This window comes from Ovis aries, chromosome 10, assembly GCF_016772045.2.
Source record: "Ovis aries strain OAR_USU_Benz2616 breed Rambouillet chromosome 10, ARS-UI_Ramb_v3.0, whole genome shotgun sequence".
Lineage (NCBI taxonomy): Eukaryota > Metazoa > Chordata > Mammalia > Artiodactyla > Bovidae > Ovis > Ovis aries.
The window spans coordinates 18,372,660-18,399,013 of NC_056063.1; the positions used below are offsets into that span (position 1 = coordinate 18,372,660).

At 38.5% G+C, this 26,354-nt stretch overlaps 1 protein-coding gene across 1 annotated transcript; it reads left to right on the top strand.

Annotated features, from left to right (window-relative positions):
- Window positions 1-1,323: 1,323 nt before the first annotated feature.
- On the top strand, window positions 1,324-25,046 carry ITM2B (integral membrane protein 2B). The gene is given in 6 exon segments (NM_001134304.1): window positions 1,324-1,440; window positions 20,199-20,327; window positions 21,808-22,014; window positions 22,849-22,959; window positions 23,684-23,834; window positions 24,961-25,046. Coding segments are annotated over 6 exon segments (801 nt in total).
- The last annotated feature ends 1,308 nt before the right edge of the window (window positions 25,047-26,354 follow it).

A 26,354-nucleotide genomic window follows, 5' to 3' on the forward strand; every position in this document is an offset into this window, starting at 1 on the left:
CCATGCAAAGAGATACATCTGAAGGGACTTAGCACTCAGGCATGGTGGGATTCTGTGGAGAGTCTAAGAGACTTAAACCCCCTCCTTGAACAGAACCAAATTCCCCAGAACCTCACACTCAACCCACTTTCTTCATGGTTGACTCAGAGCAGAGCTGACACAGCTGAAACATTCTAGAGTACGCCCACATCTCTGGCTTAATGTGGACAGAATGGAGTGGAACAAGGATTCAAGATCAATCATTCATCCAAAGGGTCATCTGTTGACCGTCATTAACTCAGTATCACTGCAGGCCCGTATCCTCTCTCGAATTAGTGGTAAATGAGATCTCTTCAAAACAAAATTTTGCTTTATCCATAATTTTTTTTTAATTTCGTAGAAAGCCGCTAAAGACTCATCAGCGAATATGAATCACAAATCAGCCCCGTGTTCATGTGGGTTCTGTCCAAGTCTACACAAGAGGGGAACATTTTGTTTTAGAAATGTGAGATGTATGAAATACAAATCTGCCAAGAACCTTCCTCTGAATTGCTTTGGGACTAGGCAGGGCAGCCTGGGACCTTGCGAGGGCGGCGCGGGGGGAGAAAACAAGGCAAGTGTGAGTCAGGTAACGCCCTTGGGTGGGGTCCGGGAAAGATAAAGAAGTGAGATCACAAGGATAGAGAGCACTGAATATTTGTGTTCCACTGAGTCGGATCCATAGTAAAGTTAGACAGTGGAGGTATGGAGGCCCCCAGAGTCCACAGCCTTTAGGTTTTCGGTGGGGGCAGCAGGCAGGGAAGGGTCGACCTGGTTCTGCCAGAGGTTAACGCACGGTCCAGGCGGACCCAGGAAAGTTCACCTAATTTTGCTAAAAAGCTGCAATCCTGTGCGCGGCGGTAAACAGGGTTGGAAGCGAAATCGGAACTGCAAAATCCAGGCCCTCGCACAAGAGCACCCCTCTTTCCTTCCCTGCCCGATCCCCTCCTCCCATCCGGGATGAGGGCAGGGCTCGCCGCCCCCCCCCGCAATCGGTTGCTCACTCTGGGTTCAGACTGCGGGACCCCGCCCATCTGGCCTCCGGCCCCGCCCCCGACCCCGCCCACCCGGATCGGCCCGCCCCCGGCGGGGAGCCAGCCGTCTCCGCCCTCGCCCCCGAGCTGCGAGGCTGCAGGACTGGTGCCGCAGTCGCCGCCTCGGCCACCGCGCAGCTGCCGGTCCACCTCCGCCACCGCTTAGCCGCGCTCGGAGCCCGGCCGAGGAGGCTGCCACCGCCGCCAGGAGCCCGCAGCCCGCGCCTCAAGCCCGCCGCCGCCGCCCTCCGAGGGCGCCCCAGGCCGCGCCATGGTGAAGGTGACGTTCAACTCGGCTCTGGCCCAGAAGGAGGCCAAGAAGGACGAGTCCAAGAGCGGCGAGGAGGCGCTCATCATCCCTCCGGACGCCGTTGCCGTGGACTGCAAGGTCCGAGGGCCGGGGCTCGGGGAAGTGGGCCCGCTGGGGCCCCGGGAGAGCTGCGCGGGGCTAGGGCGGCTGTGCGCCCCGGGACAGCGCGGGGCGCGCGCGGGACGGGGGTCCGTGAGAGGGCCGAGTACTCCCTTTTCTCGGGCTGCTCCCCGTTCTTGTCCGGCGCAGCTTCTTTGTAAGAAAGTGCGTGTACAGAAAGCGGTGCCCGGCGCGGAATCGGGGGCTTGGGGGCCTCCGGGGGAGGAGGATTGGAGAACCGGGCCGAGTGCACGGTGCTTGGTGCAGTCGAGGAATGTGCGTGGAGCCGTGCCGGGGTTCGTTCCACCTGGAGATCGGCGGCGACATGCAAAACGACAAAACAACAACAAGAGTTTGGCACGTCCTCCCAGTATAAATAATGTCCCTAAGATGGCTGACATCATTACAAGCCTAAACCGCAGTTGCTTCCTTACTTTCGTTTCCAGGCTGAACTGCACTGGAACTAAGTCCGGCTCCTGTAAGCCTCTTAATTTTAAAAGCGTTTTTTTTTTCTTTAACCTTCTCTTTTTCCACGGCCCTTTGGTAGCGGCAGGTGAACTTCGCCGTGGGGTCTGGAGAAGGAGGGAGCGGGCGAGGGGAGAAGGCAAGGTGATGGTCTGCTCAGAATAGATTCTGGCTGTTCATTTTATAACTGAAATATTCCCGGTAAAGGTTACTGATTACTATCTGGATGTTAGTGTAAAACCGACAGTTCACTTTTAAATTATATCAGCAACTTTACGAGAACCCCTTAAGCTAAGTGAAACTAAACAAACTTGTCCTAAGTCTCTTTCAAAATTGTCCTTCATCCCTTTTAAAATTGTCCTCGGTCCCTTCAACAACTTTTCTTTATTTTACAAAATCCCCCTTTTAGCCCTAAGCAGAAATCCAGAGAGGAACTATTATCGTGCTACAGTAATAGTCGTTTAGGATGTGATTGTCTCAGAAGTTGAATAAACAGGAAAGGTTCACAACCTTTCTACCAGATCTTCTTCAGGCTGCAAAAATTTAATTCTATAGAAATTAGTTGTAGAATTATTTATGTTCCTAACTTTTAATTTTTTTGTTAGCATTTTTCAAGACCTGCCGTAAGTAGGGTAAACTTAGTTTTAACTTAAAAAAAAAACCCCAGTAACTTGTGCAGGTATTAAGGACTGTTATTTAATATATTACTACTACTGGGAAACACAGTGTGAAAAATGGTTGAAAATACAGTGTTAATCTGCACGTGCCTGTACTGGATTTTTGGAAATGTTCTAGTTAAAAACACTAATGTCAGGAGTTGATTTTTTAAATGACTGTCTTGCCTTGAAATAGGAAGTGGACAGATTGCCTAAAAGGATTAAGCGTTTTGGCATTGGTATTGTTTGCCTGAATCCATTGCAGAGAGTCTAGGTTTTAGAGAAAATGTTTGGAATCCACAGAGGATAATTGCAGCAGCAAATTATTATCTGAGCTCTGTATTTGTCTAACATTCATTGTACCTAAATTAAATTGATAGTCAAGTACCCCATCATAACAGACTGAAATACATATATAGAGATTAGGTAGATTTTAATCCTATTACATATCTTTTAAAAAATCCTATGAACAAATATAATTCCTCTCACTAAAAAAGAGAGGAAGAAAGGATCCGATGATGTCACTTCAGATAGCTTTTCCCTGTTCCTGTTGTGAAAGAGATTTGAAACGCTGGACAAAAATCAGAATAATTTGCTGGGTAGCTGTAAATCTGATTTTGGACATTTATTGTCATTTCTGAAACGGTGACTGTGTTTTCAGGTTCTCAGAATTTCTCAATTTCACCATATTCAAATATTGTGGTCATAGCAGCAGTTAAAAAAGTAACCATTCCTAGCTGTTTTCTCAGATCCCCATATCCAAAGAAAAATACTGGAACTAAGCTGTGAGGGCCTGTCTTCCTTTATAACCACACAGCAATCATGGATGAACTGGCACATACAAAATGACTAATGCTTTTTCGAGCTGTGAACTCAAAGACCTCTTAAGTGAGTAACAGAATATTGCTGTACATTAGAAGGAGAATCATTATAACCCGTCAGTCACTTAACAGTAAATGCAAACCTTACTTAGTAACAGGCATTTGCAGACGGTCTCTTACAGCTGGGACAGTGATTACATAATGTTCTGACTCCTTCGGGTGACTGTACCGTGACCACCGAGTTTGACTCTCCGAATTCTGCACAGAATCAGCCTTCCTGTGTTTGCCTGGGGCATTTCCTTGCCTGGTTGGTCAAGAGGATCCGGTTTAGCTAGTTATGAGCAAGAACTCCTGAACAAGAATTTTGAGTATCTTTAACTCTCCCAGACCACAGTGTCCTGAAGACCATTGTTTCTCCAGATATCCCCTTAAGGATCACCTAGTATCACCTGGGATTCTGATTTTAAAATGCAGATTCTTCAGACCTTCTGCAGTAAAGAATTCTGATCGCTCCAGTCAGCTGGCTTATGTAACTCACATTCCAGTACTTTTACACTGCTCCTGTCTTTTGCCATTTCTTTAGCTCTTTTCTCTGGAAGCTGTTGCATTGTCCTATCTTTTAGATTTGTCTTTTCAGTAGCTATTAATCCCAGCAGCCACGTCTGTGGATTATATTGTCTCAACTAGCTTGCTGTTTATTATTATTTCTCTACAAATCCCCCTAGGTTTTATGTAATAGAGGTGAATTTGAAATTATGAATGTTTTATGTGAGAGGCAGCTATTCATTCATGAACTTTTGTGTTTTTACTTTGAACTTTGAAACATTGTTTGTTATATACGTGTAAATATCAAAGAAAATACTTACTGTCCTGAGTCAGAAGTCCCAGTTTTGTCAGTACACAACTGCTTGATCTTGGGTTTAAGCTTTTTTATTTTTTTGAAGAGTTCTTTATGTGTAAGATGACAGGGTAGGACCAGATGGTCTGTGGAGGACTCTTCCAGTTTTAAAATTCTATGAAAATGGCAAGAATTACATAATTATATTTGGCAGGAGTCAGATTGTTTTAACTGTTCCCCTCTCACCCTAACTAGACTGTTCCTTTTTTCCTCCCCTTGTTCAGCTTGTTACATGTCTTCCTCTTATTAAGTAGCTGTGGGTCACGGAGAAAAGAGATGGCTAGAGGTATTATGTAATAAGCTAAATTTTGGTTTTGGGTTACCTCACTGTAGAAGAGTAGCTGTCAATAACTCCTGTTGTCATGCCTGATTATGAAATGCCTTTTCCCGTTTCAGGCCTCGAAGAAGCTCAAGTTTTCTTCCTAGGTATCCCTGTAAATTGTTTTGCTGATAAATAATGTTGCCTCTTCTCTGCAGTACATTGTAGTTGTAGACATCCTTAAAAGGAAAAGTGAAATGCTTGTGGAGGGGAAAGAAAGGGGAGGATGGAAGCCTAAGTGAAGGGCTACTAACCCAGTAAGTTCTGAGTCAGCCATCACAAAACAGCTATCTCCCTCCTAATTCTTTTCACTTTCTGGCATTTCTCTCTGCATAAAACAGGACTGGTCATTTAGCTTTTTGGTGATGTTGGTGTTCATTTTATTTTTTGTTTGGGGTAGGGGACTAGAGGGGAAGAGGAACATAAAGTCTGACGTCATATACTGAAATGTTTTGGTCTTTAGAGAAGGGATGGGGAGCTTGGTTCCCTTTAACAAAAGAGCATATCATTACCCTGTTGTATAGTTTAGTGTCAGTAAAACATTGACCAGCAAAAAGTTTACAGTCGCTGCATTTTAGTTCTTCGTGAGGGTATTGATATCTGAAGTGAGGATTTAGTGATGGGAGATGAATTAATTGCCCCTGTGCATACCAAGTGACCTTGGCAGGATCTTTTTGTGTCCACATGCCTCATGGGTGGCTGCCGCTCCAGAGGGTGGAAAAGTTGTACATTGTGCAGCAGAAAACTGCCCCCAAGACCCTGCTTGGGGTCTTCCCAGTGTCACCTTAAACATAATCTTCTTTGGACTAGATAGAACCAAATATATTATCCTTGGCAAAATCTAGACCTGTAAGACATTTTGGAATTCAGCTCAGCCATATTAGAGATTTAGGTGCATAAAAGTATTACTTTAACCAGAAATATCTCTCGGAACACATGGTACAGGCCTATTTAAATTGACATAGAATTTAACTTAAAAAATTTTCAGTATGTATTGCTAGAGCTTGATGTAAAGTGGGACATTTTATTTATTTGTTCTTTCATACCCTAACTTAAATACCTGGAATGTCTGTTTAAAAGGCATTTTTTTCTCCCTCGAAAGGAAAATGCTTTCTGAATTCATGGCATAACTAAAACTTCAGGAACTCTTTTATCACAGTGTCAGCAGAGGAAGAACCAGAAAAAAATTTGTCTTTTCAAACTGACATCAGTGAATCCATCCTCTTAAACTTTTTGGTAAACTTGTCACTTTTTATTAGAGCTTCAACTAAAGGAGTTAAGGACTTTGCCATCAAAGGACTTTTTCAGGCCATAGCTGCTGCCTGTTAAAAATAAAGGATTTGACAGTGCTGAATTTCTGAATGTGGTGGTTTTTGTCAAAATGCTGTAGAAAGCAATAACACTGGAGTTATGTTTTCAAGAAGCTTATGTGTAAAGAGTTATTTCCTGTCTTTCCTATTTACTTTGCATGGCTTAACAATGAAAATTTTACAGACTGGACAACTGAAAGTTGAAAATTAGAAATTTTGTAACAGATGTGACCCTAAGAATATCAATAAAAATCATTCAATTGTGATTTTCCCTTTTAATCAATGTTTATGATATATACACTTAATAGCTTTAAATAATCCTATTTTATGTTACCAACAATTGAGCAAAATTGTTTGTAAACATTTGAAGTTTTTTTGAACTCTTGATCAAAGGGAAAAAAAGAACTTAATAACTTAATGAAGTATTTCTATAATTCTGTCATTTGGGGGAAAATCAAGTAAAATGAACATAGACTTATGCAGAAAAATTCTTTAAAAATGACAGAATTACTCTTGTTTTTATGATAGAGGGATATTCTAATTTTTCATTTAATATTTATCAATATTTATTGATAACTGATAATATTAACATTGATTAGTTTCTAGCAGTAATTATATGAGCTAGAGCTAAGATATATTTGTCAGAAGATAAATTAATGTTGGAATTAAATTTGCACAGTTTATGAATCCTAAACATTTTCAAATTAAAAATGTAGGGAGTTTATTTGGGAAATGGATACTAAGTGCGTGTGAGGTATTTAGTACCTTAAGATTCTGAAATACTTGCATAAACCTTTTTTGGCATAGTTGAATTTCATATTTTAAAAAAGGTTTAACGAGGTTTTGTACCTTTGAATGTTTTTAACTTTTAATGCCAAAGTTAATCTTGGATTGTTTTCTCTGCTTTAAATATGATTATGATGTTTAAAATTTTGTAATATAAAAACCTAAAAGGTAAGTTGCATTATTAAGTCACTTACTGCAACATCCAGAAGAAGAATCATCTTTATGCTGGGAAAAATGACTTTTAAAGGTCAGTCCATCTAGGTCTGCAGTTTTTTGGGGGGTGGGGGTGGGAGGACACTGTGGTTTTTGTGGGATCTCACTTTCCCGACCAGGATTTGAACCCTAGCCACGAGAGAAAGCCTGCAATCCTCACCACTAGGCCACTCGGGAACCTAGGTCTGCATTTCTTAAAATTCTTTTTTTTTTCAGCCAGCCTCTCTAGTATTTCATTTCTGCTGTATATACCATGGCAGTTTTTTCATTTTTCATTTTCTAGCTTTCTCTTCAATTTATTTTACTTTGCTTTCATTTTAATGCTAGGAAGAGTTTCCCAATTCCATCAGTTTTAGCTCAAGCAAAAACTATGCATGTTAAGCAGAGATGGCAAATTCAATACTCTTGGGCCCAAGTAGATGTTTTAGTGAAGCCAAGCTTTTTTCTTTTTTCTTTTTTTTTCCTTTTTTTTTTGCATATTAAGCAACTTAGAATATTCTTCATTTTCATTTAAAAAGTGAAAGATCCAATGTTGCTTGATCCTCCAGGTTTTAAAGGTAAGCTGGAATGGGTTTCATTTAAAACTTGATTTTTAAATATTAACCACTAATTCATACAAGAATTTCATGCAGAAACACAGACGACTGACACAGGCCACCGATTTACAGTCTCCTTTACAGTGGAGAGCAGGACTGGCAGATTATGGCCTACCGCCTGTTTTTGTATAACCCACGAGCTAAGAATGATTTTTTTTAAAAATATATTTTTAGATGTTTGGGGAGAAATAATTAATTTCTCCAATTTGCCCCAGTTCCCTCACAGTCGAAAAAGGAGTATCATTTGGAAAGCCACACTGTTTACTTACTGAGAACTCAGACTATGCAGTTTATACTTTAGGGGTTTAGATTCTGTCTCTACCATCTACTGCGATACTTTGGGGGAAGTTACTACAACTCTCTGTGTCTTTCTCCATCAGCTAACTGGGGAATAAGATAATTTGTAAAAAGTGTTTCACAATACCTGGAACAGCGTATGACTCAGTAGATGCTATTATTACTACTACAGATTTTTTTTTTTTTTTAAATGATTCAAACTTTTATTTGGCACCACTGCAAAATTTCTGGAAGTGGACTTCAGGGTGGGTGTGCCTGAGTGCTCAGTCATGCCCAACTCTTTGCGACCGCAGGTACTGCAGCCCGCCAGGCTCCTCTGTCTGTGGGGTTTTCCAGGCAAGGGTCCTGGAGTGGGTTGCCCTTTCCTCCTTCCTCCAGGGGGTCGGACCTGAGGCTCCTGTGTCTCCTGCATTGCAGGTGGACTCTTCACCCTCTCAGCCATAGTGGAAGCCAGGTAGAAGTAGAAACTTAATGAAGCAGGGCAGTTACTCATTTTATACTGTTTTTTATAGACTAATACCTCAAACTCAACACTGTCTTCAGATAGTGTTAGAGCCTGCTGGCAAAGGTTAATATTATTACCTGGATCTGATAATTTGGGCAAGTCCCACAACCTCCCAAGCCCCAGTTCCCTCACTTGTAAAATAATGTAATGGTGCCGACCTTAAATAGTGTTCTTGTGGTAGAATTAACAGTCCCTGGTACATAGAAACTCATTAAATGTTAGCACTTTTCCCCAAATCCCCATCTGTTAGAAGTCCCATTTTTAGCCCCCTCGTCTTTCTTTTGTTGGAATGTTACTTCTTATGCTACTATTATTCCTCATCCCTACTTCACATGTCAGTTAAATTGCAGTATTGTTGATAAGTAACACCCTGCTCCCCTGAGATACTCTGCCAGAGTCATTCCTGCAACATAAAAATCCTTAGCATTCAGTAGCTATGTCCCTTTTTGTATAGAAGTATTTCTTATTACAGAATAGAATGTTGATATAATTTTATAAATTTATTTTGGGGTTTAACCAAAGTAATACTTAGGGCAGGACAGTTATTTGCGTTTTAAAACTTATCTCTGAAGAACGCACATTTTTGGGGGAACCCACTTTGTGCATTAATGGTTCTCAAACTTTTTGGTCTCAGGAACCCTTTGTACTCTTAAAAAATTGTTGAGGGTCCCAAAGAGCTTTTGATTTATGTTGGTTATATTTATTGATATTTACTGTATTCAAAATTAAAACAATATTTATTGATTTAAAATAATACAAAACCTATAATGTTAGCAAAAATAACATTTATAAATAAAAATTTCCATATAACCGACAGACTTTCAGAACAGTAAGAGCAACGTCTTTTTTAATTTTTACCCTCTACTGAGTGGCTAATAGAAGACAGCTGAATTCTCCAGTTGGCTTCTATGCTGTGTCACGCATTCAGCTTCTGGGAAACTCCACTGTACATTGTCCAGAGAATGGGAATGGGGGTGGGGGAGGCTTATTTTTATTACAAAATTAGTTTTGACATTGTGGACCCCCGTGACATTGTGGACCGCCCCCCCCCCCCCGACATTGTGGTGTCTGTCCCTAGAGCACATTTGGAGAACTTCTAAATACTTGCTATTTCATGGTTTTTGTTTTCATTTGTATTTTTTGCAATTTTAGATAGTACTTACTGGCTTCCTAAAATGGGAGGTGACTATTTAGCCTTTTCTATTTGTTTATATAGTATATACATAGTCTCTTCTCCTGGTATAGTTACAGTAATGTCTGGTTAAATTGCTGGTCCATGCTTTTATTGTAATTGACATGAAACTTACATCGGAGTAATGTAATATAACTTTTTCTACTTCCTTTCTTGTACAAAGCCATTATTTCCCCTGAATTTGATAATTGGCTTCTTGAGTCAAGAGAGAGGGTTACTTAATTTTCTGTGTATTGCTAGTTCATCCTCAGTGTCTCTGACAAACTTTCAGATAACAAACTTTCATATCTACAAACTTAGCAGATAATTTACCGAGTTTTCTATTTTTCTTGGTGATATTTCACTTGTCAGTCTTTCCACTCAGATAGTCCTACTCTAGGTATGTGGCTGCACAGATATCCCGAGAGTAATTATTATCCTAGAATTCTGCCTTTGCCTCCATCCTCCATTGGATCTTCAGTTTTATAAATCCAAGAAACAGCATTTGAGATGGAATTTTTTTTTAAACCTGTCTGAGAATCTTTACTCTGTCTTCACATTTCATTGATAATTTATCTGGGCATAAAATTCTAGGTTAGCTGTAATTTTCTTTCAGCATTTTAATGGTGTTGCTCCATCTTCTATGATGCCATTCTGATTCCTGGTTCTTTGAATATGACCACTTTTGTTTTACTTTTCCTCCAGAAGCTTGAGGTTTTTTCCCTTATGCTTTCAGCTTTTAAAATGTCTATTGACATACTTTATCTTCTGTCATTTCCATTTCTAGCTTATGGTTTATTTGTTTATCCCTTTACTATCACTCTTTTGAGCTTTCAGGAGGAAGTAAAGATGACTGTTTAACTGGAAATCAATAACAGGACTTTCAACTCAGCTGTCTTCATAGCTTTAAGACTTACTAGATCGTTTTATTTAAAATTGAAAATGGAATTTTAATGATAATAGATAATAGGAATAGTAGATAATAATAGGAAGCCATGTTCATTTTTATTAGCATCAGTTTAACGTCTGACAGGATAACCTATAGAGAGGCATCTGCTTGTCTCCTTTTTTAATATTCCAGAATTGTCTTTTCATGAGTAATTTTCGACAGCTCCCTCACTGCCAACTTCATGATTTTTGCTTTGTGGCTTTATTTCCCTAACTTTACTAGCTTCATTTTTGTAATAACGTCTTGCCTTGTTCATCTTTGAAATGTTTATATTCTAGTGAGCCTGAGATATTTTCCTTCATTGTTCTTCCTTCATGTGCATATGATTTAAATACTTTTTGTTACTATCCTTTGTTAATTTGATGAATAATAGAAAAAAATTCTATTCTATTAACTTTGTCAACACATTAATAACAACACTACTGTTGTAACAGTTAACACAGTGCTTCCTATGAGTGTGAGTCAATTTGAGTAAACCTGTTATGATAGGGAAAAGCTGTAGAAACTCAGGTCATTTCTGGTTGGATATTTATCTGTAAAATGACGTATTGGACTAAATGACCTCTCACTGCTCTTGCATAGAGGATCTTTGCTTTCTAAGAAGTTCACATATTCAGGGGCCGCTGTTGCATGACCAGACCTTATACTAAGAAGTTAAAATTTACTGAAGGCCCAACCTTCAAAAAACCCCTAGTGTAACTCAGAGAGACTAACCGACTATGTAAACCAAATTAACCACAACCTGCTTAAATATCTGTATCTGTTTTCACAAGAAAACAACCCTCCTGGATCCAAGAGTGAGGCGAATAGTAGGATAAGGGAGCAGAATCAAGTGACCGCTGAATGTTTACTGCTCATGTATTTGGTGCTAGGCATAGGTTCAAAGCACGTTTTACCATGTATTCACTATATAGGTACAAATATCTGTGATCTCAGGACTGGAATTATTTTTTTCTAATAGTCTTTTTGTATAACTTCCAAATTTCTGAACTTGGATGGAAGATACAGCTTTCCGCCTTCGAATTATTTTATGCTTTAAAGAGACTATATGTGGAATTTTCTTGTCAAAAATGCTGCATTTTAAATGGAATGACTCATATTTGAATACAAACGTATAATTATCTTATTGAATGACATTAAAATGGAAGATTTATACAAAAATGAGTCCAGAACAGGTTTGTTCCCTCCCCCCTCTAATCTTGACATGTAATTCTATGATGAATTATAGAGTAGAGCATTCCTATCCTACTTGAAAATTTTTGGAAGATGGTTGATACTCTCATTAAGAACAGTGTGAACTCGTGATTCAGCCAGTAGCAGAAGATATCTGTCTTGACCAAGTTGTCTATCCCTACTAAAGACTGTTACTAACAATAAATGTCATTTGTATATAATAGTGTTGTTTACAAACGTCTGTCAGTCAGTGCTAGTCTAAGTTTTTCTTTTGACTACCCACTACCTTTATATCTCACTAATACGAATTTGAAAACCTGATGAAATATTACACTTTTCTTCAGTGTAAATGGAATAAACACTATATAGAAATGGTCATCTTTTAAAATACGCAGGAAAATATAGAAGATTTTAAGGTATTCCTATATTAATATTCTGCTAGGTACCAGATACTCTGCTTGCTCCTAATCATGTAGAAAGTGATTAAGTGACAGTCCAGCACTAAAAGCATTTACAGACTGATCTTTTTCTTTTTTATAGCTCTGGCCTATTTTTTTGTTTAACCTCGGCCTGTGCTAATTTTACATAATGGCAATAATTTTGGTTCAGATTTTTGTATTTCTCACAGTAGTTAAATTGTTGTGCAGTGGATTTACATTGTTAATTTTTTAATTCCTATTTTGCTGGTTGTGTCATAGGATTTGGTAACAAAGGACGTTAAAGAGAAATTGGTTTTGTAGACATTATAATTTTAGATTAGTTTGTTTTGAAAAATCTCTCCTTACGCAAGTGTAAAATAATGCAATAACCTTATTATGCATATAATGCCAATCACTTGGAAAACTGCTCCCTTTTTGCATCTTATACACAAGGTTTCTCGTGGACTTTCTCACATGGTTGAGATATAGTAGCAGTCTTACTTGAAAAATCAAATGAGAAGATAAAATTCAGTTTTACGTGTTTAAATGAGCAAGAGAAACTGCAAACAGATGTTTGGTGGCTTTATAGATTTTTTAGCTTCTTAGCCATAGATTTTCGTGTTTTACATATAGCAGAATATAGTTGGTAACCAGTTAATGCTGTTAATGGTGAACAGGTTGCTGGATCATGTCTTTTTGATGCTTCCATGATAGGAAAGAAAGCTAATGTAGAAGCCAGGTGACTTTAGAACAAGTATGGTGGTAAATGAATGACCCTGCTATTCTACATGATAGTAATCAGATGGAGCAATTGCCTATGTTATTTCAGTGGTTTGAAGAGTCTAGTTAGGAAATTATTTTGGAAATATTTAAAAATAGATCTTCAGTGATGACCAAGGGTTTTATTTTTAATTCTTATTGGAATAGGAAGTCATTTTCTTTTCCTCTCTAGTAATGTCTTTTTCAATTGGCTTTTTCAGTACTTTGCTGTTCAGTTCAGTTGCTCAGTCGTGTCCGACTCTGTGACCCCAAGGACTGCTGCATGCCAGGCTTCTCTGTCCATCACCAACTCCTGGAGCTTGCTCAGACTCATGTCCGTCGAGTCAGTGCTGCCATCCAACCATCTCATCCTCTGCCATCCCCTTCTCCTGCTGCCTTCAATCTTTCATTTATGAGGTCTTAGGAAAAAATCCTCTCCTTGCTCCTCATAAGCTGGGAAAGAGAGGAATTGAGATTTGTTGGAGTATTAGTTACATCCTGAAAATTTCAGCCCCTGGAACTTTATACAGTTCTGTTGATTTTGACCAGTATATGCGGCTGTGTGATCACATCACTTTGTAGTTTGTTCCGTTTTTCTGTCTCTGTTATTTACCTTTTCCAGAACCTCATACCAGAGGTATTATACCGGGAGTGGCTGTCCTTCATTCTCATCGTTCCTGCCCTGAGAACTGGGCGTCCTCTCGAGCATCTTTGATGCAACAGTTCTTGGACCACAGCTTTCTCTGAGCTTATCCAATACCCGGCTCCTCCCTGTCACCATTTTTGCTTATGCCATTCATGCTTGGATGTATTTTTTGCAAAAGAATACCTGTTCTGCCATTTAACGGATTAAGATGCTTTATTCACCATATTAATCTAGTCTCTAAAACCCAGAACTCTAAATCCTTTTATGTGGAGAAGAGGTTTAAAATTAGATACTCAGAAGGAATCATACATAACCTAGTCATAGGTATGGAAGTGAAGATTGAAGTCCAAAACTAAGTGACTTTGTAGAAAAGAACTTAGTATGTTTGGTCTTCACTAGGAAGAAAAGTGATGAGGGAGGAATTGAGAAGACTAGAACATAGATGATAAGTTTATTTATGAAAATTTGAATTATTCGCTTTTTTAAAATGTTGGCAGCTAATTCTGTATTTTGTAAAACAGTCGCAGGCTCAACAGCACACCCATGGGCAGCCAGCCTGTGCAGCCCCACGTTTATCAGTATTACTGAATGTGTTTTAAAAAGCACATATTTTGAAATAAACTAAATCTACTTCTGATGCTACTCTGAGTTGAATAAATTGTATTTTTTCCCCCTGAATTTCACGTTTTATATTGAAGTGTTTTTACACCATCACGTTCTTTTTCGTTTTTGTAATACGAGTTTTAACTCTGAGAGACAGTTTCTTCTTTGGTAATTCTGGTTCTTACAGCATTGCTGTTGCACTTGCTGTAATAATGCAGAGTAATATTTCTGGGAGCTTTGAAGAAATGTCTCCTCATTCATTCTGCAAAGAAGGCTCATGAAGTGAGTTGTTAGTGTGGAACAGAATAAAAATTATATGAAAACCCTTGCATCTTGTCTGAGTTCAGTTTATAGTTGAAGCACATTTACTAAAGCCTCTTAGGGAACTCATTGAGGTGACCTAATTCTTAACTAATTGAAGTACCAGAACTGAATTTATCCTTCATTTTGCTTAAGATATAACTGGTTAAATAATTTTACTTTATAATACGGTGATAAGATTCATTTGAACCAGAGATTAGTAGTGTCAGAGTGATAATGCATTTGAAGCAGTTTCTTTCTTTTCCTCCTGTGGAGGGTGACAAGGGTGATTATGGGCCAGAGTGTGCTTTGGCATCTTCATTTATAAACTGGGATGAAAACTTGAGGTTTTAGAAAGATTAATGAGAAGATAATTGTATAGCACCTGTGGGAGTTCTTTTACCTTATCAGCATAATTTAAGGTGCACCAGTTTTATTGCCGTGCCAGGGGAGGAAATGTCTGTTACTTGTTTAAATTAGGCCAAGTGAAGTTATAGATGTCAGTGAAGATGTTCTTGTTCATGAGTGGTTTTCCTTTTTCTTACTGTGGTGGTGAATTATGAAATAATCCAAACATCCCCCCCCCAAAAAAAAAAGTTTAGAGTACCATTTATTTTTTTTTTAATGTTTTTTTAAGTGTTAAATGTGTGATGTAAATTTTTAATTCAACTTGACTTTTTTTGGTTCAGAATTCTAAGATTAATCACAAAGTCAGCAGTGCTAGTTGGTTTCATTTAGACTTTAATTGTATGAACCTATACTTTATTATTTGCTTGATGGACATTTAAGTTATTTCCAATTTTTTTCTTAATGACCATTCTGCACTTACCATTACTGAGCCTCTTTTTGTGTACAAAAGTGTTTATCTAGGATTATAGTGCTAGGACTGGAAACACTGGCTTGTAGGATATATACATACCTTTAATTGTATTAGATCCTGCTAGATTGTCATTCAAAACATTGGTACCAGCTCCTGTCTTTAACTGTGCGAAAGTTCTCACTTCCCTTTGTTCCACACTCCAGCACTGGTGTTGTTAGGCTTCCTTTTATTGCCGACTGTATAGGAACTCGGTTGATATTTTTTTCTCTCACTCCCCATATTGAAATAAACTTTACAGGCAGTAGGTCTTCCTGGTGATCTAGTGGTAGGGAGTCTGCCTGCCAGTGCGGTGGACACGGATTCAATCCCTGGTCTGGGAAGATTCCTCATGCCAACGGGCAACTAAGGCCGTGCACCACAACTGCTAAGCCTGTGCACCCTAGAGCCCACGCTCTGCAACAGGAGACGCCACTGCAGCGAGGAGCCCGTGCCCCCAAACTAGAGAAAGCCCACGCACTGCAGCGAAGACCCAGCGCAGCCAAAAAGAAAAAGAAAAAACTTGACAGCAAAATACACCTGTTTTATGTATATAATTTGATAGAAATTATGGTCCTTGTATAAAGTCATATATCCACCACCACTCATGATATGAAACATTTCCATCACCCTAAAAGATTTCCCCATGGCTCTTCTATCGTCCTTTCACCCTGACAGCCACTAAGCTGCTTTCTGTCATTGTAGTTTTTCCTTTTCAAAGCTAGTCATTTGTGTTGGAATTTTCTCACTCTAATGTGTTTGAGATTCAGTGTGATTAAACCACACTTTATTTATCCATGCATCAGTTAGTGGATAGTTATGTTGTTTCTGCTTTGGGGCTATTATGAACAGTGATGCTATGACTATTTATGTATAAATCTTTGACCTGTTGATTTTTAATTACAGATCTTCAGCAATTTTGCTGAACTCTAATTAGTTTGAATAATGTGGCTTTCTCAGATTTTCTGCTTAGACAGTTATATCACTTAACATAATGACAGCTTTGTATTCTTTTTCCTAATCTTCTTTTCTGTTCATGTTCTGTCATTTTTGAACTACGTTGGCTCTCTAGTACAGTGTTCGAACAAAAACAAAGAATCCGTTCTAGCGAGCATCCTCATACTCCTGACTTGAAAGGTTATGGTTTAACTCTGAAGCTTAACTGTTACATATGAGGTTTGGGACTGATTTTTGATCATTAACCTTTTTCATGTTAATGAATTTCAACTGTTCTAGTTTGAAAAGAGATTTTATTATGAATGGGAGTGAGAGTTTATCAAATGTAGTCTACGTATTTTGAGATGGTCATGGGGCTTTTCTTTAATCTTATATGCGGCTTTTTTCCCCTCTGAGCTTACTCTTTCAAGTTTTAAAATTTAGTTATTTGAAATACATTTTTAAATCACTTAGGTTAAAAACTTTTCTATCTTGAATACACTTTCATCCCTTCTCCATGACTAAGACTGTAATAAAGGAACATCATTTAATTGTCATGCATACTGTTAATTTTAGCTGTAAATTGCTTAAGGTCTCAGCCATATCTTAATCACATTTGAATTTCCCACAGGATGTAGCACAGTACGTTGCAAATAACAGGCCCTTAATGTTGAACTGGGCTAAGTACTTAGGGCTACTATTCTTCCCTAAAGAGCCACAGTCTCTTGTGGGTTAATAAATTCTTAGGTTGCCCCCACCTTTCATTACCATCCTGGCTGTTAATGTAATTTTGGGGGTCATTAAAAAATAAGTTTTAAAGCTTTTAAATTTTATCCACTCATCAATTATTTATTGAGTGCCAAGGTTGGCTTGGTGCTACCATACTGACCTTATAGGAATTTAGAGAAAACAAGAGATTAGTTAGACTTGGAAGACCTGGTACCTCTTTTATGAAATAAATGATTGTATAAGTTAGATTCTTTTGGGAAATTTAAATTTTTATTGCTGTAGTCCTGAAATGTGATTTTTGAATGAACAAGAGATAGCATGTTACATAAAGTACCTTTGTGACCTGCCCCAGTAACTTGTCCATTCTCATCTCTGCATCCGTTGCCACCACGTTGGGCACTCGAGCCATACCCCAGGTGACTGTGGAGAAGTAATGCGTTCTGGTTATTCATTCTTTGCCCTACATATGACGCCCGTTAACTCCACCTTCTGCGCAGTTAATGAGTATTTGTCCTTCATTCCACTCCAGTATTTTCTCCCCTGGGAAGGCTTTCCCAAATCAGTCCTCCTGTGTTCTCTACCTTCTCCTATTAGAGCTTGTAACGTATTTATGTTCTTTTTTATAGATTGATTTTCCAGGCTGACCTGAATGCTCCCTTTCTTGGCTGTGGCTATATACCCATAGCACTTGGTCCATAGTAGGCATTTATAATTTAGTCTTGAAAATATTGCTTGTTGACCCGTTAAAAATGATAGAGCAAAAGGCCTGGAAACTTGTCATCAAATTAACAGTTGGGACTGCGTATTCCTTTACGAGGGTCTGCCCATGCTCTCCGGCTGCTCCTTGAAGTGCTGCTACTGAAGAGGGCCTGCCAAAACAGGGGGCTGTTACACACACATCTGACGGTCTCAGCAGCTGATACCAAATGTGTAGAATTCACTGTTTCCATCTGCCATTTTCGTCTCCCCACCCTGCCTCCACCCTAAAATTAATTATCCTTGGAACTGTTTCCTGTCTTCTTAGATCTTTGTGTCAGACAAGGACTCAAGCAAAACACTGTATGTCCTTTGGTATTGGGGTTTCATAATACCTGATGACTCCATGGAATTCTGTTCACAGACGGGATGTCTTACCTGACCCGATAAATTCCTTAGGTTTATTCTCTGGTACACACTACTTCCTTGCAGTGCACTTGTCGTCCTCTAAGTATACATACAGTCTGTTGACAGCTACACCTACCACAGCAAAGTGTGATGATCTCACAGCATCTGAGTCAATCCCTAGACTGAGACACATTTTTTCTACAGTGTTTAAACTTCAACCAACTTTAAAATTATCCTTGGTTGGCTGGGACATCTGGGCTTGGGCTTTTCCCAAGTGATATCAAGTTAAGATTCCTCGTCTGAGAATTGAAAACGTACGTAACTTTAGCTTTCAGTCTTTCCTATCTGAACTCTGGCTTCAACTATATCCAGTGTTGTTTTTTTTTTTTTATTGTGGTGTTTTGTTCTGTTTTGGCTGTGCCACGTGACTTGCAGGATCCCTGTTCCCCGACCAGGGATTGATCCCGGGCCAAGGCATTGAAAGTTCGGAGTCCCAGTCACTGGACCACCAGAGAATTCCCTCCAGCATCGTTCATGCAGTTTTCATTCCTAACTTATAAGTTATATCCTGTTTATCTATGTAATTGTGGGGTCAAGTCTCCTTTGTCCTCTAACTCATCCCATAGTGAGTTTTCCAAGTAAAGGTCAGAGTTGCGTACAGTACTTGAGAGGCTGCACACACATACTACTTACTGCTGCTGCTGCTGCTGCTAAGTCGCTTCAGTCGTGTCCAACTCTGTGCGATCCCATAGATGGCAGCCCACCAGGCTCCACTGTCCCTGGGATTCTCCAGGCAAGAAGACTGGAGTGGGTTGCCATTTCCTTCTCCAGTGCGTGAAAGTGAAGTCGCTTAGTTGTGTCTGACTCTTAGCGACTCCATGGACTGCAGCCTACCAGGCTCCTCTGTCTATGGGATTTTCCAGGCAAGAGTACTGGAGTGGGGTGCCATTGCCTTCTCTGATACTACTTAGTAGATCATCTTTTATTATGTTGGTTTCAAGTCCACTGGAGTCTCTCTTTTGCTGTCTGTCCTGTTTTTTGAGCCACTGGTTATATAACACCAGCAGCTAATCTCATTTGTTTGTTAGCTCTTTGCACATAAACCTGGGTACAGATAAGTTAGCTGTAACTTTGAAGTGGCAGGGTGGAAGGACTGAGTTAGAAGGGCAAGTGTATCTAAGGACTGTGCATATCCTGACCCTTGGTGATGTTTCAGGGCTAAATTACCTCCTTGAATAGGTCGGAATCAGAATTCTAACAATTGCATACTAGTTGTATGTCTCTTAATCATAAGTAAGTTTTTCTTACTGAATCTTTCCTCAATTTTCTACTGCTTCTATCTTTAAAGTGAATAACTTTGTTAAACTGGGATCCTTTAGGGTAGAGCAATGCATTAATGGAATTATTTCTGAATATGTTTGTCCTACTTCTTTGAGATTCTCATTATTTAAAGAATCTGTTTAATATTATTTGGTCTGCCCCAGTTTTCCTGTTAATTTTTCTTGTGTTTCGTTAGGAGTGGCTTTGTACCTAGTGTGAAATATTAACTACCTGCAGCAGGCTGACGTATAATTTTAAGAATAACCTCACATACCCTGAAGTTGTAACACACAAGACGTGTGTGCGGGCTCAGTTACGTCTGACTCTTTGTGACCCCATGGACTATAGCCTGCCAGGCTCCTCTGTCCATGAAATTTTCCAGGCAAGAATACTGGAGTGGGTTGTTATTTCCTTCTCCAGGGGATCTTCTCGACCCAAGGATTAACCTGAATCTCCTGCATTGGCAGGCAGATTCTTTACCACTGAGCCATAGGGGAAGCTGGATACACAAGGCGCAGCACCATAATTTTGCATGACAAAGTTGTAGCCTTTTCTAAATTTTTAAATATTAGAAGATATTTTAACCACAAAAGTTATGCACAGAAAGTAGAAGTTGTTGAGTATGTTATTGATTGCTCTGGAGGTATGGGTGGCAGATGGGATGCTGAAAGTCAGAAGAAGTCAAGAACTCTCCCAAGGGCCTGGTGTCTCAGCTCAGGAGGCATCGTGCTGGGGCCCGGTGCCACCACTGAATCATTCCTAGGGAATTGTTGAGTAGAGACTGGACTTCTTTGGTTTTCTGTATTTTTGTTTACAAAGTGATCATACTTAAGGTTTCTTTCAGCTTGACATTTCCGTGGTTCTGACTGGAGATAAGATACTGACCATCAGTCTTCCGAATTTCAGGACCCAGATGAAGTGGTTCCAGTTGGCCAAAGAAGAGCTTGGTGTTGGTGCATGTGCTTTGGACTGGCGTTTATGCTCGCAGGTGTCATTCTAGGGGGAGCGTACCTGTACAAATATTTTGCATTTCAAGTAAGTGGGGAAATGCTAAGGACACTTCTGCCTTTCCATCACCTGTATTAGAAAATTGGCCCAAACTTACTCTAAGCCTGTGCTTTTTGTCTGTGGCCTTTTTAGCCAGAGTGGTGGTTCTGTTTTCTGGTTATGTTCAAAAATTCCCTGAGCGTAAGTTCACTGAGCCTATTAGACAGTCATTAAAAGCAGAATAACATTGTTTTGAAATGCTGCTGACTGAAGGATATAGATGGCTAGATGATATTTCAAAACTGGCGAACCCTCCATTTTCCTACCATGATTAATAGCTAAGTTATAGGATTTTTCAGTTGCCAATTGAATAAATATACCAGCCTCAGATGTCATGTTGATAAACTGTAATTTATTGGATCGACATTTTGGGCTTCCCCACAGTAGCTTTTTGCTTCCGGGCCCAGAGTACTCTTGTTGCATTTCTCTCTACCTCTTTCTCAGCCATTGGTTTATCTTAAGAATTGGGACTTTGGCAATAATGCTGATGTAATTTAGGATGAAAGTTGTTTGTATTTATTATAGAATAGGAATCCCAGTGGATTGAGCCATAGTTTTTTTCTTCTGATTACAAATATTGAGATTTATGATCTCTCTTTACTGCCAATAATCCAGTAGTTTTATTTCATTTAATATACCAGAATTTGGAGAAACTGTTGACAAATAGATTTTATTAAAATAATGAGACATTCTATAGAGGATGTATAAGTTTTGTGCTCATTTTCTGTGTTTGAGATAATAGCATGGTGATAGCCATTAGTGAAATACAGGTCATCTTTCTTAATGCAGTTTTTTATAAGAAATGTATTTTCGATATAAAAAGTCATTGCAGCTCCACTGTCTAGAGATATTTGTTGATCTATCTTTTTGTTATATGCTCATAATCTTTATTATATATGCCTACTTAAAATCTTTATAATGATTTGCTGTAATCTGATATTTTCCATTTAATTGTGATATATTTTAAGGAAAAATGAGAGCTACCTGTATGCCTGTAGAAATGACAGAAAAACCATCCCTTTTTTGGCTAATAAGAGAAAAATCATGTAATCAGTGAATCACAGCAAAATTAAAAGTATATTCTTTAAGAAAAATATTCCTGGTTTATGAATATATTCCTTTTATAAAATTACGGTCTACAGGTAGAAAGAGGCGTGTGTTTCTACAGATTTACTTGTCACCAGATGGATAATTGCTTTTATAGTCTATTTTTAATCAAATACAAAAAGCAAAGGAAAAATCAACTGCTTTTTTCCTTCTGAAACTGTTTTTTTTTTTTTTTACAATACTTCAACACCTGATCTTAAAGAATGTGTTAACTCTGTAATTAAACTGTCTGACTTGTCATCTAAAAGTAGGAGTTTGCAAGCAAAATGCTATTTAGATGAAGGTGGCAGCTTAAGTAATACTTACATTTAAAAACCTGTCTCCCACTGCATTGCTGAAATAGTGTTTAAACTCTCTGTAGCCAGATGACGTCTACTACTGTGGAATCAAGTACATCAAAGATGATGTCATCTTAAATGAGCCTTCTGCAGACGCCCCAGCCTCTCGCTACCAGACCATTGAAGAAAATATCAAGATCTTTGAGGAAGATGAGGTTGAATTCATCAGCGTGCCTGTCCCAGAGTTTGCAGATAGTGACCCTGCCAATATTGTTCATGACTTTAACAAGGTGAGCCAGGTGCCCTGAACTGTAAAAAGAATGCAGGTCCCTTGATGGATGCTTTTGTAGTTTTAATTTTAATATTGGCTAATTTATTCTATTTACGGTTTACTGTTTGAAAAGAAAAATTTAAAAAAGGCCTTGGGTTTTTTCTGCCCTACAAGAAAAACTCCAACATTTGATGGGCTCTTTGTCTGAGGCCAACCCTCGGGGAATCTACTTTTCCTCCCCCTTTCCTTGTCTGTCTTAATGCATACCAGATGCTGTTCCTTCTCTGCTGTTAAATTGCTTTTAGAAATCTAAATATTTACATGTTTTGGTTTAACTCATTTTAATCCTCAGAACCATCCTGTTGAGTTAGTCTTTCTCAATCATGGTTTCTCATTTGAACCACAAGAACAGAGTCATTTAATTGATTTATTTCAGTCAGTTTCATCCAGTTCTCTGGTGGATGGTAGTAACTAGCCAATACTTTCTAGATGCATCAGAGAGAAGTTAATTTTTATATACAATAGATGGATGCCTTGGAGGGCATGATGGTTTATAAGTGCCGGGACTAAGTCTCTTAAATCAGATGATAGGGTGTTGGAGTTAGTTTTAATAGTTTGTTATTATCTGATCAGTATGTAAATTCTGACTAGTAGCAGAATTTCCTCTCCACTTACTACTTCCATTCCTATCCTACCAAATTCTTGATTTGTTGAAATGCCAGTGATTGACACATTCTAAAGCCACCCCATTTTAATGGTACAAAATTGTTCTTAAAAATCTAGTTGCTGCCTGTTTGTATATTTGTAATATTTATACATGAATCTAACAAAAATATCATCTTTTTCTTCCCAGAAACTTACCGCCTATTTGGATCTTAACCTGGATAAGTGCTATGTGATTCCTCTGAACACTTCCATTGTCATGCCACCCAAAAACCTATTGGAGCTGCTTATTAACATAAAGGTATAAAACTTTCAGATGCTTCTTATTGCTGCTGTTATAGGATCTTGGAATTCCTTATTGATAAATTAGCCCATCTTACTGACAGTATAGCTAATAAGCATCTTACATGACAAGTAACTGAGACTGGTGGTGGTTTGGGATTTTTTTCCCTTGTCTCTTTTAATATTTTATTTATTGAAATTAAAATGTGATTTCTTAAATTACATCATAGGGCCAGAGAATAAATAGTAGGCTTTAAAGAAATAAGGTCAGTGTTGCAGCTATTCAATTTTGATGCCATAGACAATATGTAAACAGATGGGCACAACTATACTCCAATAAAACTTTTAAAAAGTTATTGATTTATTTATTTTTGGCTGCGCTTGAGTCTTTGTTGCAGTGTGTGGGCTTTCTCTAGTTGTGGTGCCTGGGCTTCTCATTGTTGTGGAGCATGGGCTCTAGGTGCATGGGGTTCAGTAGGTATGGCTCTTGGGCCTCGTTTTCCTGTGGTGTATGGAACCTTCCCAGAGCAGGGATCGAACTGTGTCCCCTGCATTGGCAGGCAGATTCTTAACCGCTGGCCCATCAGAGAAGTCCCCAGTTAAACTTTATAGAAACAGATGGTGGGTGATAGTTTGCCCATCTCTGTTTTGCGTTATAATCCCTAAAAATTTTGTTTGTTTTCCTTGTCTGTTCAATGTATGTTTTGAGATATCCATGTAATATAATTCTTTTCCAAATGTAGGCTGGGACCTACTTGCCTCAGTCATATCTGATTCATGAACACATGGTCATCACTGATCGCATTGAAAACATCGATCACCTGGGTTTCTACATTTATCGACTGTGCCATGACAAGGAAACTTACAAACTGCAACGCAGAGACACCATCAAAGGTAATACTTACGAATGTCAGAGTGTTGGCAGAAAAGTTGGTTTCACTTCATTGTGTTAAGTTAGATTTAGTTGCAGGCTTGTCATTGTTACCAATACATGGGCCATGAGTAAGAAATAAGCCTGTATTGTACACTGTATACTATTTCTAGATTACTGAAGAGTCATCTTAATTCTGAATCTCCTCTTTTCAGATGTAGAGAATAGGGGAGTGTGAACTTCCTTCCCTGGATGTGCTGTCAGTTCACTTCCATATGGTCCCCCTGTCTGCCTTTCCATCCTCCCACTTTGGTTCAGCCAGACTCTGCAAGGGTTCTGCTTACCCAGAGAGTCTCTGAAGTAGCTCTCAGGTGTGCACTCGGGTTCTAAGCAGAGTGGGCCTTTTGGGTCACGTTGACGATAACCACAGTCAGGTTAGTTAGAAAGGAACTGGGCTGAAGAATTACAAGCACTGACACAGTTAAGGTAACTTTGCCAAATTGCTTGACCTTTGTTTTCTCACGCGATGATGTTATTTATCTCCTCATTTCTTTTCAAGATCATTCAAAAAATAAGACGAAAGTACAGGTGACAGAGCTTTAGAAAGTAAGACATGCCATGCAGATACACTGTGATGTGATTTCTTTGAAATTGTGGCACCTGGTTAAATGGATTCCTGGCTTTTTGTTAGCACTTTTGATGATTCTGATCTACTATTTGATGATACTTTTTTGATGATGAGTTACCTGAAACCTGAGGCTTGATGTCTTACATTGTGAAATGAACTTCATGGTTCATAATTTTTTTTAAGCCATAATTTTATGTATAATAAAATTCACCCTCTTTTAGTGTGTAGTTCTGAATTTCAACAGATCCCCACCACATCAAGATATAGAATGTTTCTGTTACCTGCAAGGTCACAAATTTATATGTATGCCATTGTTACTGTTATCAACCTCTGTAAAGATGCTTAGTTTAGAAAAGAGCGGAAATTATTTTCTGCCATGTTAAAACAAATCAAACTACAGAAGTTAATGGACTATAGATAGAGTAAAATATTTGTATATGTCTGAATAATAGTTGTGAAGATTGATATAAATATTTATTACCAAAGAACCAGAAATTTTAAAAACTTTTTCTTTCAAACAGGTATTCAGAAACGTGCAGCCAGCACCTGTGTTACGATTCGGCATTTTGAGAACAAATTTGCCGTGGAAACTTTAATTTGCTCTTGAACAGTCAAGAAAAACATAATGGAGAGAAATTTAATACCACAGCATAACCCCACCCTTTGTATTTTGTGCAGTGATTATTTTTTAAAAAATCTTCTTTCATGTAAGTAGCACATAGGGCTTCACGATTTTTTCATCTCATTAACTCAATTAAAACCATTATCTTTAAAAATCTTTTTTTTCTTTCCAAGTGTGGTGTCTTTTATCTTGAATTAGTTACAGAAAGTCATAGGTAATAGTACACTTCATCATAGAGCTTAGGTATTAGGAAGTGTTTAAGTTTCATTAATCCATGTATCCAGATTTTTGTGTTTTACTGATGCATTCTCCAGACGAGAGGTTCTCTAATAACCACATATATGCATACGTAAAAATGGACCACGGGGACTTACTTGTAGCTGTTGCTCTGCTACTTAGTTTGTTAGAGCATTTTAGCACACATTTTAATTTTCTCCTCTAATTAAAGTGTGTAGTATTTTCAGTGTCATATTTAACTATTTAGAGTATGATTTCCACCTCGATGTTTTAATATTCTAGGCATCTGGTGTAATGCTATTTTAGAAACTGTTTGGAATTTAAGGAATAACTTGTCTTACTAATTTGTATAATCTCTACCTGTGCAATGGAATATAAATATCACAAAGTTGTTTGACTAAAGGACTGTGTGTTGTTTTTCCCATATAATAAAACCAAAGAGTAATTTGGTTCTTCATATCTTGAGGTAATCCATATTAAAGAAAAAACCATTTCTTAAAACTCCAGTTCTCTATATACAGTGGGTAAAGACATAGGTTTTATAACTATATTCTTCATGGATACTGTTCAAGTAACATCTAAGACTGAAGATGCTGTTTAAAACATTTTGAAGGAATGTTTTTGTATTTAATGGAAGGGCTGTCATTAAACCTAAACTTTCCAAGGAGCATAACCTAAAGTGCTTTCCTGGGAATATGTCCTCACAAACGGAGCATTTTGATTATAGGGGTGATTCTTATATGTCTAAGTTTGTTTCCTATCTGAAATAATTTAGAATCCACCTCTATTTAAAATATCTAAGAGTAATTTCCTTGTAAATTCTTGAGACAAATTCCAATTCTGAATTTAAGAAGTTAGACTTTTTAAAGCTTTACAAACCCATAAAGGATTTAGTCTAGGAACCAGTACTAGGCTAACAAGGATATTATTTTGAGTCCTGGCTCTTGGTTTCCTTTCAGTAATACTGTAAAAGCTTTAGGCTGGCTAGACAGATACTTGGGGATTGAAATTTGTTTTAGAAGAGAATATATTCTGATGAAATGAGAACTGCTTTTC